The sequence below is a fragment of the Phoca vitulina genome, unplaced genomic scaffold (assembly GCF_004348235.1).
Source record: "Phoca vitulina isolate PV1807 unplaced genomic scaffold, GSC_HSeal_1.0 scaffold85, whole genome shotgun sequence".
Classification (NCBI taxonomy): Eukaryota; Metazoa; Chordata; class Mammalia; order Carnivora; family Phocidae; genus Phoca; species Phoca vitulina.
In genome coordinates, this window is record NW_022589788.1 from 774,768 (window position 1) to 788,554 (window position 13,787).

Here is a 13,787-nt window from a genome sequence, read left to right on the forward strand (position 1 = left end):
TGATGGTGGTAATGATTATGATGGTGGTGTTGGTGATGATAGTGGTGATGGTGATGATGATGATGGTGGTGATGGTGGTGATGGTGATGGTGGTGATGATGATGATGGTGGTAATGATGATGATGGTGGTGATGGTGATGATGGTGATGATGATGATGGTGGTGATGATGATGATGGTGGTGATGGTGATGGTGGATGAGAAAAACAAACATTAGTGTCTTACAGTTTCTGAAAGCTAGGACTCTGACAGGGGCTTAGCTGGGTGGTTCTGCCTCAGGGTTCCTCATGAGGCTGCAAACTGTCAGCCAGGATTATACGCATCTTGAAGCTTGGTTGGAAGTGGGTTTGTTTCCAAGATCACCCCAGGCTTTGGCAGGCCTTGGATCCTCACTAACTGTTGGTACAACCAGGCAGCTGGCTTCCCCCAGAGCAAATGGTGAAAGAGAGATGGGGCAGGAAGAGAAGGGAGGAAGAGGGTGAGCAACCAAGACAGAAGCCACCGTCGTTTTATAACCTAATCTCAGAAGAGGCATCCTACCCCTTCTGCCACACCACTTGGAAACAGGTCACTGGTCCAGCCCCACAGGGAGGTTCCCAGGGTATGAACCCCGGGAGGGAGCTGATGGTATCTCAGACGCTTCCTGCCACAGTGATGGCAATGGCTAGGAAGAAGAAGCGAGAGTATCTGCTGGCTTGAGGCCCTCCAACCAGAAGGAAGGTCAGAGAGTGAGACCAGAGAATGTCTGTGGATCCAGGTTGTGTATCTTCCTTTCAAAGAGGAACATTTCGCACCAGTCACCTGGGTTCTTATGATTTGCCTCTTACTGCTCGGGCCAGAGTTCCTCTGAAATGTTCTGTGAGTTGTGGACAATGACCCCTTCTCCTTTAACTCTGCATAAAACCAGAGTCAGGGTATCCTGGCTGGAGGAAAGGAGCAGCAGAGACCCCGAGAGTCCACAGGGCCAGCTGTGGGTGCTCGTCCTAGCCCAGGCCTCCTGACAACAGATACGGTCTGTGTAGCCCATTCCCCAGGGAAGGGAGGCTGCTCCTGGGCAGCAGCTGGGAGCTGGGGCTGCTGGGGCCCAGCCCCCCAGGTCAGCCTGCCCCTGGCCTCTCACTGGAACCAGCCCCCCGGGGATAAATTCTCCCCTAGCAACCCCCTGTAGCAGCCAGCCGGGTCTCTGAGGAATGAACACAGTGTCCCATAATTTCCAAGGCGCTTGCCCGATGGGACAGTTTGTAATAAAATTGCCTCTAAAAACATATTTGCAAGTTGCCACCACATTTTTTAAGCAGAACAATCTCTCACGGTGGCTCTTCGTCTCCATGATTAAGTAGCCGACTTTCTTACATGTATTTTGTTATATGCGTTTTAACCAGGCTGAGAAAGCGCCTTCTCTGTAAGGGCCTCCCTTAAAAAACCGCTGTTTTGATGTGTGATTTACGGGGTTATCTGATGAATCCCTCCCTGGAGCTGGTGACAGGCTCAGCCTGCGTGATAAGGTGAAGGATGGGGTGGCCTGCCTGGGCCACTCTTCCCTGCCAGGGAGCCACGGGGCTAGGGCAGAGGGGCAGGCCACATGGGGTGACAGTATTTCCCCAAACCCTCTGGGGGGGGGAGGCTGGAGGGGGCACGGGGTGCGTGGGGGAAGTGGATCTTACCCCAGGTGCCCAACACTGGCCTTCTCCCCTCTCCCCAGCCCCAGGCCACCCAACTCAAGGAATCTGGACCCCAGCTCGGTGGGGGAGGAAGCCAGCATCTCCCATCCGGGGGGGCAGCCTGGCCCGGTGCCATGCAGGCCTCAGATGGTGGCGATGACCCTGGAGCAAGGCCGGAGGCAGGTCCCTCCCCATGCACCAGGGGCCACCCTGAGCAGGGGCCAGCAGGTGTTGGGGGGCTCCTTGGCCATGCCGAAGGCTGTCCTGGGCATCTGGCAGAGGTGCTTCCCCACAGGCTCACAACTTGTTGGCCCAGAGGAGTGACCGCTGCAGTCCTTTGGATGCAAGGCCACTCCCTCCAGAGCCCCAGCCAGGTCGCCAGGGACACCCACCGCCTATAATTGGGTCATGGACTTTTCCCTCCAGTTCGGGTGGCCATGGTGAAGCTTGTTCCCCTGCCCCACCCACACGATCGGCTCCCTCTCTCAGCACTCCTGCCAGACAAAGCCAGCTCCTTAAAATCAGCCCCCAAGCCCTGGCCGATTCCAGAAATCATCCTCTCTTCTCAGGGACGTGAGTGCTCTGAGATCAGTCCAGGTGTCTCGGTATGGACTGCACGCCGACCCCAGCCTGTCACGGGGGGGGGGGGGGGGCGTGCCCCATGTGACACCAGCCAGGAGGCCATGCAGACCTCCATGGGCCAAACTGATGAACATCAGAGGCTGCAGCATGGGCACTGAGCAGGCCAGTCCCACGCCCCCCCGGCCCCCCCCGGCCACACAGCCCTGCCTGATGGCCTGGGGTGTCTGTGTCCCGGAGGCCACAGCTGCGGGGCTCCTGCTGCCCGGGGAGGGGGGGGATGGGCGGGGCTTCACTTCTGCCTCATCTCTGCACCCGCCGCCATCCTTCTGAGCCCCGCCCATGTGTGCACGTCTGCACACGCATCCACGCACCCACACGGGAGCAAGTGTGTGCAGGCACCAGGAGTGTGTGCGTCCGGGTGCCAGCAGACCTTGGGAGCCAGCGGGCAGCCACGGGGGGGACCAGCCTCATGTCCATGGGCGGAGGAGTGGACGAACAGCCCTGTGGGAGTGCACGCCACGTCTCATGCAGACTTGCCCGGGGACGGAACGCCGGCCCGCGTGACAACAGGGACAGGCCAGAGCCCAGGACACAGAGTAGGATAGCAGACACAGAGGGACAAATGCCACACGGTGTGTCCAGAATAGGCACATCTGTGGAAGCAGAAGCCGGCTCAGTGGTGGTCAGAGCCTGGGAGGGGACACGGGAGCGCTGGTGGGAGGGCTGACCATGGTGATGGGCAGCACATCTGCATGTACCAGAGACATACTGAATTGCACACTTTAAATGGTCTGTGAGTCATAGCTCAATAAGGCTGTTTAAATGGAAAAGAATGAAACTCGGGACCAAAAGGAGCATTCAGGCGACAGGGTGGTGGGCCCTGGGCTTGGAGCTGGGCCAGCCCCCACCCCACGTGGGGCCTGGGCTCCAGCCCTTGGGCACCTCCTCGCCCGGGGTTGCTCTGAAGCCTGGAGGGGACCAGGCCTGGGCTGGGGGCTGTGGCCTTCTCCACGGAGTGTGGGGTTGCCAGGGCAAGTGGCAAGCAGCCAGCCCTGGGCATCCTCCATGTACCTGTGAGAGGGCCGTGAAGGCAGAGACCTGGGTCTGCATGAACCACAGCAGGGGTCAGCCCTGGCCCGGCTCCAGACTCTAGCCCCAGGGCTCATGCGCATCCTGCGTGGGCCCCTCACTCCTCCTGCTTGGCCATGGGCGGGTGGGCCTACTAGAGCACTGGCCTGCCCCTGGCCTGGGGGTGGCCGTCCCTGCCCTTGCCCCCGCCGGGGAGGCTGCCAGCTGGGAGGCATGGCCTCAGGGGAGGGCCAGCTGCCCACCAGAAGGACGTGTGGTTCTCACTCCCCTCGGGAGGTCCCTGCATGCTGGAAGGTGGCCCCCCTGCCCTGCCCTCGCCCACCGGCCTGACACGGAGCCCACTGGGCAGCCACGTGCCCTCAAGCCCAGGTCTGGCTTGAAGATAGCCCAGGGCCGTCCCTGAAGATGAGGGAGGGGAAGTCCATGCAAAACCCTCCCTGAACCCAAGATGTGGACGAGGCTCCCGGACATGGAAGTGATGGAAGCCCCGACCCCCAGCCCAGTGGACCCCTCCCCTGATGCCCTTCTCCCTGGGGTAGAAATGGTTAGAGATATATTAATTATATTTCTTCTCCTAATGGGCTGCTTACTTTATGATGTGGGACACAAAAGTAAATTTTAAAATCAATTATACAATTACATATGTAGTAATAACAGAGTACACAGCTAATCTCCACTGGGTCAGGACTGCAACCTTCCAATAATGCAGGTTTCATTAGCGGAAAGGCTGTTATTGCCAAGAATTACAGAAATAATGGGAGTGGGTGTATTCAGCGAGAAGTAACAAATGAGGCTACCGGTGAGATAAGACGCAGAGCCGGCTGCTCGCGGAGCGCCCGTGAAGGCCGAGTACATCGCGGGTCATCTGCACCTGCTTCAGGAGCAAGAATTCATTTTAGAAGCTTTCTGGGGCCGGGCAGGCGGGGGTTTCTGCCCAGGGAGCTGCGGCCATGCCTGCTGGGGGGGGCGAGGGGCAGGCAGTGGAGGGAGGGCCCCTGGCCTCCTTCGCCTCCGCGCCTCTGGTGCTGGTGGGTCCCCGAGGCCGCGAGCCCCCACGGACGTGTTCCTGCCCCATCGTCCCCTCTCTGCACTGGCTGACAGCCGCAAGCTGCTGGCCCCCAAGCTGCCGACCTCGTACTGCTGGGCCTCGGGAAGGCTCACGGGTCCCCAGTGGCCACTTCCCACCACGGCCGGGGTCGCTGGGAATGCAACTTCTTCCGCTTCGGCCCTGGTTTCTGATGGACAGAAAAGCAGATCCCCAGGGTGCTTAGGAATGTGTGCAGAATAAGAATGAGACGGTTCAGCGCAAGGGTTGGAGGGCTCTTCTCTGCCCTGTGTCCTGCCTGGGGCTGCTTGCTTGCACCCGCAGGCCCCAGAGATCATTTTGGGGGTGGGGGTGGGATGGGGGTTGCCAAGAGGTGACACGTGTTAGAACAGAGAGCAGAGGCCAGAACGCTGAAGGGGATGGCAGGAGGGGCGGCTCCTCGGCATCTCCAGGGAGAGCTGGCCCAGAACTCCTGGCTCCCGGAAACTGAGGAGGGGTTTTGCAAAGAGCGTGATCATGTCATCTGTGCAGAGAGAAAGTGAAGCCCAAGGTCACAGCCCCCAGGGTCCCAGGGCTAGGCACCAGGGTCTGCTGGGCCAGGCTGCTCCCTGCTGCTAGGGTTTGTGCAGGGGGGCGGGCCTTGGCCCCTGTGAAGGAGTGGGTCCCACAGCCCTGGGGCCGCCGCCAGTTCTTGGAAGCCCTCAGCAGCACGGAGGGCCCGTGTCGAAAGCGCACAGCTATGTTTTGTCTTGTCCTGGGAGTTGGGGAGCAGTGGTCCTGCTCCTAGTGACGTGGGCCCTGAGGCCTCCCTCTGATGCCCTGCAGGTGCAGGACTCCTGCTCGGGTCGGCGCAGTGTCCCTCTGCCAGCCCCATGGCCCAGTTCAGGGCCCTCCCTCCGCACTGCCCGTGGCTCCCAGAAGCACAGATTGCACGGAAGCAGCCACCTGCCTGGCTGGGACGGGAGAGCTCAGTGAACAAGGGGCAGCACCGATCTCCCAGTTCCGTACTCCTGGATTGGGGCCTTCTAGAAGGTTCTGCTTTAGGACAGAGCTGAGAGGTGGGGACTGGTGGTTACAGGAGAGACCCGTGGAGGGGACTGGACAGCAGGGTGATGTTTCGGGTGAAATGGGTGCCAAGCAGGTGCCTGGGGGTGGGGCCCGAGGGGCAGGTCTCCTGCCTGCTGACCTTGCATCTGCATATTGAGGGCGGGGAGGACGAGGCCAGGCAGCCGAGCCCCCCGCCCCCACCCCCCGTGCCTGGTTCCCGTTTGGAGTGGCTGTTGTGGGTCCGTGGGACCCTGGGCAAATCTGAATTTCATTCAGTTCAAGAGGCCTCTTTCCTCCCCCACCTGTGGGGGGGTCCACGGGAGCCCCAGCAGGGTTGGGGGGAGCCCTCTCTCTAGAGGGTTCGTAACTGTTCATTCCGCGTGAACTCCTGGTTGCTGAAGGCCGTGGCCCAGGCCCGCGGTGGCTGGCAGACGGACAGGACAGGATGGCCCAAGTGCATTGAATCCCAGAGTGATTGTGGCCGCGGATTACCGTGCATGCAAATGAGCTGCGTGTCGCCAGGGTCGGCCTTCCCTTTCTGTGCCTGCAAATAGACTCCGATAAGGGGATCTTTGTAATTACACGGCGCTACACTGGTCAATTCTGACTTTTAAATACCACAGGGCCCTAGAAAGGAGAAGAAAGCGCTGAACACATGTTCTCCTGGGCAATAGCAGCGGCTTCCTTTTGAATTCCGCTGGCTCGCCCGGAGCCCGGCCGGCCGCGCGGCTGCCCGCCTCCTTTGTGAGGACTATCGCTCCATCACGGTGCGAGATCATTTCCAAATTAAATTTTATGGTCCATTACTTACCGCTCCGACACTGGTCTAATGGAATCTTAAATGGAACTGACTTGATCTGTGTGGGGCTGGCCTCTCAGTTAAGATGTTATTTGGTTCTAATTATCAGATAATGAACTCGGGAAATTTAATTTTTAATATTTGTATGTCAAAAGTCCATTGTGCTTTGCCTAGAGACTTTAAATTAAAAGTTAACTCGGGTCCAGCACCAGTCCCAGAATGTGCTCTGGACGGCTGAGGCCCCCCAAAGCCCCTACTGTGCGCCCGCTTTGCGGGCCTGTGGGCAGGAGCGACTGCAGGGCGGTGTGGACTGAGCGTGCGTGGGAGACCACCAGGAGGGCTTCTTGGAGGAGGGAGTGACAGCAGGGGACCTGGAGGGTCAGCACGTAGACAGGGTCACGAATGGGGGCAGGGCACGGGATTGGGGAACAGGGTAAAAGGGAGGTCGAGGTTGGGCAGGAAGCTTGGTGTGGGCTGTGTGAGGAGGCTGCAGGGCTGGACCCCAGGGGCCTGGGGCAGATGGGCCAGCCTGACGCCCCCGGCCCCAGTGTCTGCCACTCAGACCAGCGGCTGGCCCAGCTGGAGGCCCCTCTGCTCTGGTCACAAGGTCACTGGGAGTTGCCGTGGAGGGCAGTGGGGGCCGGGCGTGGCTGGCTGCCCAGTGATGGACGGCCAGCAGCCCTCCCTGCTGGACGCAGTGCGTGTCTCCCCGCCCTGGTCTGCAGTGAAAAATGACAGCCAGGCCCCCTGTTCATCACCAGGCTGTCGTGCCCGAGCAATCCCTCCCGTCCTGCACCACCTGGGGGGGCCCTCAGCAGAGTCGGGCTCGCCCTCGCAGGGCAGGGACGGTGCCATCTGTCTGGGGTCCCCAGCACCGGGAGGCAGGCCTCCCCAGCGCACCCAAAACCCCGCACGTGGGAACCGTGACGGCGTCTGTTCTGCCGGAGAGCCCGCACCGTGGGCAGGGTCCAGCGCCTCCAGTGCCCCTGGGCGGCTGGAAGCTGTGGCCACAGTCGCTGGAGGCCCCTTGGCGTGGTGCCAGGGGTTCGTGCGGGGCTGGGACTCAGCTGGGCCGGGGCCCCTGCACGTGGCCTTCGCGTGGCTTGCATTCCTTCCAGCATGGCGGCTGGCTCCGGGGCGGCATCCAGAGCGCCAGCCCGGAGGAGGCTGCATCACCTTTTCTGAGCCAGGCTAGCAAGTCAGCCAGCCCTCCTGCCCCGTCCTTCAGGGGAGGGAGTCACACGCAGCATGGGGTGGGCTTCCTCCCAGCAGGCAGAGCCCTGCCCCCAGCCCCCCACGGCCCCCCACGGCCTCCTCCCTGCTGCGCCTCCCCTCAAGCTGAGCTCTCCCCAGGGGACTCCAGGAGCAGGTGCTTGGCCCACGTCCTTGCAGCAGACACCTGGAGCCAGTTCTCAAAGGGGCTTAGAGCCCCTGAAGTGGGGGGGTCCCTGCGCACTCCCGCCTGCCCGGTCCTGCCAGCAGAGAGGCTGGTTCTGGCCCTCTGTCCTGACAGCGGTCTGGCTGGCCCCCACCCGCCCCACGCCCTTTGTGACCTAGAAGTCTGGTGTCCCCACTTTCCACCCTGTTTTCAAATTTATGTTTCAGCACAGATTTCTCTAATCATTAAAGTCAAGAGCAAAAGAGTAACTCTTACCCTTTCGAGTAAGAGGCAGCCACGCTGGTAGGTGACCAGGTGGGCCCCGGGCTGACCCACAGGCCTCCCCAGCACCCTGCTTCTGGGTCGTACTCTGCCCCACGAGACAGCGTGTCCCCAGGCCAGGGCTCCGTCCCAGGCCTGGACCACGGCTGGACTTGCTGCTCTCACACGGGAGGCGGTGCCTTGTACATCCGGGAGCCAGCTGCGTGGCCCTGCGTGGCCCTGCGCGGGTCGCCCATCCTGCCCTGCTCACACACTTGGAGGTGATGCATATCTTGTGCTTCCTTCCTGCCCCACCGATGGGAAGATTTTCTCCCTCTTTACATGGAAACCAGCACCCGAAGGCCTCCCGCCTGCTCCAGCAGCCCACCTGCAGCGCCGCCCATGGCTGACCACCTGCTCCCCGCCACGCCGTCGCGGAATGCTGCCGGCCCTGAGACCCCAGGCCAGGTCTGACCCAGCCAGACCAGGGCCGGGGAGACCAGAGCTCCTTCCCTCTTACAGTTACTCCTTTTCGACATTAGTAATTCTGCACGTTAAACTTCCCTGTTTGACCCTGAGTGGTGTCTGTCTCCTGACTGGACCCAGACTGATACACCCTCTTCGTGTTTGTTTTCATATTTCTTTATCGTGGTAAAACAGACATACCATAAACTTAGCATCTTCACCATTTATGTGTAGAGCTCAGGGGTGTTAAGTACATGCACATCTGGGAGTCACTGCCATCCATCCCAGAATCTGAAACTCCGTCCCCATTAAACACCACCCCCCTCCCCCAGCCCCATCTCCATCCTTTCTGTCTCTGTGAATCTGACCACTTTGGATACTTCACAGGAGTAGGATGGCACAGTATTTGTCTTTTTGCAACTGGCTCATTTCCCTGAGCATTGTGTCCTCAAGACTCACCCACGGGGTGGCAGGTGGAAGGATGTCCTTCCTTCTAAGGCTGAATAACATTCCCTTGCATGGATGGACCACCTTTTGCTTACTATTCACCCACTGATGGACACTTGGGTTGCTCCCACATTTTAACTGTTGCGGCTAACGCTGCTGTGAACATGGGGTGCAGGCATCTCTTCAGTCCCTGGTTCCAATTCTTCTGGAGATACCAGACATGGAATAGCTGGGTCATATGGTAATTCTCTATTCAGTTTGGTGAGGAAACTCCACGCTGTTTCCACAGCGGCTGCACCAGCTTACGTTCCCACCAACAGCGCACAGAGTTGCAGTTTCCCCACATCCTCGCCAACACGTGGTATTTTGGTGTTTTGTTTTGTTTGACAGTAGCCATGCTAACGGCTGGTGGTATCTGATTGTGGTTTTGATTTGCATTTCTCTAATGCTTAGTGGTGTGAGCATCTTTCCGCGGCTTGTTGGCCATCTGTAAATAATCCTTGAAGAAATGCCTGTTCAAGTCCTTTGACCGTTTTTAATCAGGTTGCTTGTTTTTGGGTTTTTTTGTTGTTGTTGTTGTGGAGTTTTAGAAGTTCTCTACATATTCTGGATATTGGTCCCTTATCAGATAAATGATTTGCAAATCTTTTCTCTTGCTCTGTGGGCTGCCTTTCTGCCCTGTGGATTGCATCCTTTGATGCACACAAGTTTTTTATTTTGATTAAATCCAATTTATTTTTTTTCTTGCATGTGCTTTTGGTGTCATATCAAAGAAATCATTGCCAGATCCAAAGTCATGAAGTTTTCCCCCTATGTTTACCTCCAACAGTTTTATACTTTAGCTCCTACTTTAGGTTTCTGATCTATTTTGAGTTAGTTTTTGCATATGGTGTGAGGTAGGGCTCCGATGTCATTCTTTTGCATGGGGATGTGCAGTTCCTGTGCAGTTCCAGCACCATCTGTTGGAAGACTGTCCTTTCCTTTTCCCTTGTTGAAGGTTATCTGACCACATATATGAAGGTTTATATCTGGGCTCTCTGTTCTATTCCATTTGTCTCTATGTCTGTCTTGATGCCAGCCCCACACTATTTTGATTAGTGTAGCTTTATAGTCAGTTTTGAATTTAGCAACTCTGAGTTTTTCTGCTTTGTTCTTCCAAAATCTCAAGATTGTTTTGACCATTGAGATTCCATGTAAATTTTAGGTTGGATTGTTCTATTTCTGCCAAATGCCTTGTTGAGATTTTGATACAGATTGCATTTAATCTATAGATCGCTTTTGGTAGTATTGTCATCTTAATGATATTACGTCTTCCAGTCCATGAACATGGGATGTCTTTCCATTATGTCTTTGTTAATTTCTTTCAGTGAAGCTTTGTTATTTTCAATGTATAAATCTTTCACTTCCTTGGTTAAGTTTATTCCTAAGTATTTTATTCATTTTGATGTTATTATAGATGAGATTGTTTTCCTAATTTCTTTTTTGGATTCTTCTTTTTTAGTGTATAAAAATCTTCATGATTTTTCACACATTTTAAAATCTAACCATTGTACACATGCAGAAAAGTGCATAGAACATGAATGTACCACCCAAATGTCACAAAATGAAATTCATGTGTCCACCTCCAGGTCAAGAAATAAGAGTATCACCAGCCCACCTGGTGCCACCTCCCAGGCACTTCTGTTGTCCCCAGAGATAACCATTATCCTCATTCCTTTTCTTTTTTTTTTTTTTTGACTGTCCTAAATTGTTTATTAGTAAGAATTCTGCAAACATTACTTATATTAGTGGTAACGGTGGAGCTGGGGAGTATTGCATCCTCTCCATGCCACACGGTGGGAATCACCAATAGTGTGGTGAACTTTGGACCTGTCCCAAGGCCACGTTCTCGTGGTCTGCAGATGTCAGACCTTGCGTCTCCCTGTGCTTGTGGACTGGTTTGGTGATCCCCTGGGTGTCAGGATTCCTTCTGATAGGTTTATGGAATGGATCGATGAGGATGACCTTGAAGAATTGGTATGTGGAGTGTTTGACAACCCAGTAAGAATGCAGGACTCTCAGAGCCCCACGGTGGCATCCAGCTCGCTCCTGTGCAACAGACGGTAGGCTTCGGGCAAACTTGAGCCGGTTAGCACCGTGATAGACAGGGTCACTGTAGGTCGTACCCTGAGGAACTGTGTGTTTGCAACCACCATGATACACACGAATATGATAGGTGACATAACCTTGCTTGGCCTTGTACCCCAGTCTGTGTACTTTATTGGGCCAAGTTGGGCAGGGGGCCCCATGGAGCGCAGAGAGCTGGCTCCCTGTGTGAAGAAAGTGCATTATGTTGGACTGCTTCTTCCTCCACAGCTCCTGGATGGACCTGTTTGAGGACCTTTGAGCTGATGGCTGCCACTGGATGGAAAGGCCCATCATCCTGACTTCTAACTCCACAAATTCACTCTGTCTGCTTGGAACTTCACATAGAGGAAGCATGCAGTGAGTATTTTTCTGTCTGGCTGCCTTGATCAACAATGTGTTCAGGAAGCTCATCCGTGGTGCTACGTGTGGCAGCAGGCTATTCGTCTCATTTGTAGACTATTTCATTGTGTGGATATACAACACCCTACTGTCGGCGGCCATCTGGGTATTCTCGAGTTTGGTGCTATTCCAGAAGAGCACTGCTAACGACATTCTTGTACACATCTTTCGGTGAACATATGTGTGTGTTTCTGTTTGCAGATGCATCTGTGGGTGGAATTTCGAGGTGTGCCATATGTTGGGCTTCTGTAGATGTTGCCAAATCATTTTCCAGCACGTCTCTACCAATTCACACAGCCACCAGCCGTGTGCGGGAGTCCTGGCTTCCCCCAAGTGCTGGCGGGGGCCGGCTCACAGAGGCTCACAAGAGCTCCTTGCACACATCTTTCTCAGCTCTGCTGAGATGTGAAGCGGCACCTTGCCATGAGCCACATGGGGATTATTTACTCCATTGACAGTGGCCGGCACTGCAAGTCAGGGCTCCTTCTGCCCTGGAGAGGGGCTCCTTGAACACTGACCAGCACGTCTCTGCTCCAGTCCTTGCCCCCCTGGTGCTCCCTGTCTTTTTCTGTGCAGCAGCCCCCCCGGGTGTCTAGCGCCATCTCATGAGGCTTTAATGTGCCAGTTCCGCTCACAAATGACGCACGGCGCACTTTTTTGTGTTTCTTGGCCGTTACTGTCCACTTTTGTGAAGTGCCTACTCGCGTTTTCTTGTAACAATTTTTTACGTGTGATTATACGGCCCTTTGATGACGACGTGTGTGCAAACATCTTCTCCTGCAGTCTCAGTGGCGCTTTTGATGAAGAAAAGCTTTGAATTCCTAAAATTTGTTTACAGTTAATACCTAATGTTGAACTATTTAAGAGATATTTTCTTATCTTGAGACCATGAAGATTTTTTTTGCATGGGGTCAATTCTAGCTTTTTCCATATAGGTATCAGTTTACCAAGCACCCAGTACCTACTAAAAATAACATTAAAAATACAACCAGTATTAAGTATTTTTGTTATTATTAATTTCACCTGGGATGAAAAATTTGCTTCCTCTCTCTCTCATATATGTGTGTATTTTCCCCGCCCTGAGTCATTTGAGAGTTAGTTACAGACACATCGTCCCTCTAAATCCTTCAGTGGTACTTCCTGAAAACAAGGGCAGTCTCTTACGTAACTACAATGTAACGATCAAAGTCAGGAAATTAGCATAATAAAATGTCATTTAACCTACAGACCTTCAGATTCTGTCACTTGCCCCAGTAGTGTTCTTTATGAGTGTGTGAGTTTGCACAAACACACATGCACGCACACAGGTAACTCCTGGATCGTGCACTGCGGCGCCCAGAGTGCGCGCTACCCTCCAGCAACAGGCACCCACGGCCCTCAGACCCTGCGCTCTGAGCCCTGCCCGAGAGCTGGAGAAGCGGCAGCTTCCAGGGCTCAGCGGGGAAGCCAGAGTGAGACAAGCCACAAACAGGTAACATGGAGAGGGAGAACTATTTCGTTTTACAAAAAGCTGTGATTAGAAATAAAAAGTTAGGGAGCCCGGCTTTGGGGGTTTCCTGGTCGTGGGGCACACAAGTCCCACAGCCGAGCTCCGTGTCACCAGTGCCACAAGCCCAGGACACTCTGCGTCCTTGACCTGGACGTGGCCGTCACTAACCACCCCTTTCCTCCCTCGAGAGGCCTAGCTCTTGCCTTTGCTCCTCCTGTGTTGGGTTGTGTGTCTCTGCAGAGGTGCAGGGCGTCTGCTCTCCCGGCCCGTCCCCATGAAGAGCTCGCGTCTTGACGTGGCTGTTTCTCAGTGTTCTCCTCGGGGGTTGCTGCTTCTGGGACCCTATTTAGGACAGCAGCGGCGCCTGGGGGGCTCAGTCGGTTAAGCGTCTGGCTCTTGCTTTCGGCTCAGGTTAGGATCCCATGAGTCGTGGGATCGAGTCCCGCGTCGGGCTCCCTGCTCAGTGGGGAGTCTGCCTCTCCCTCTTCCTCTGCCCCTCCCCCCTGCTCGCATGCTGGCTCTCTTTCTCTGTGTTTCTCTAAATATAAATGAAGAAATCATTTACTCCCTCCGGGCCATGGAGATCATCCCCCACATTTTCTTCTTCGACCCCACCCTGCCTGTGCCCAGCTTTGGGTCACAGGGAGCCCCACGCTTGCTGTTTGTGACCCTCCTCAGGGAGCTCGAGCCCCAGCGAGTCAGATGGTGGGAAACAAGGTCGAGGAATCTCGGACGTGGCTGGGGTGTTGGAGAGGTTCCAGCAGGGCCGGGGGCAAGCTGGGGCACTTGCGGTCTGTCCCACCTGCACCCCGCCCCCTGTGGTCTTGCCGTTCACACCAGTCCCTGGAGCGGAGGGGAGGACCGGCCCCTGGACACCAGCAGCAGCAGGCTGGTTCCTCCTGGTGGGGCAGGGGGCTGGTGGTGGCTGAGCAATGGGCAGGACGGGGCGCTGGGGGTCAGTGGGAGTCAGAGGAGAAAGTCAGCGGCTGGAGGGTCAGGA

At 55.8% G+C, this 13,787-nt stretch overlaps 1 protein-coding gene across 1 annotated transcript; it reads right to left on the reverse strand.

Moving 5' to 3' along the window:
- Window positions 1-10,614: 10,614 nt before the first annotated feature.
- On the reverse strand, window positions 10,615-11,100 carry LOC116626364 (60S ribosomal protein L15-like). Its single transcript, XM_032395634.1, has one exon. It carries the CDS (start codon window positions 11,098-11,100, stop codon window positions 10,615-10,617), a length of 486 nt encoding a protein of 161 aa, XP_032251525.1.
- Window positions 11,101-13,787: the final 2,687 nt, after the last annotated feature.

Excerpts from the sequence above, each read along its gene's own strand:
- LOC116626364 (XM_032395634.1), bottom strand. The coding sequence starts at position 11,100 with ATGCACTTTCTTCACACAGGGAGCCAGCTCTCTGCGCTCCATGGGGCC.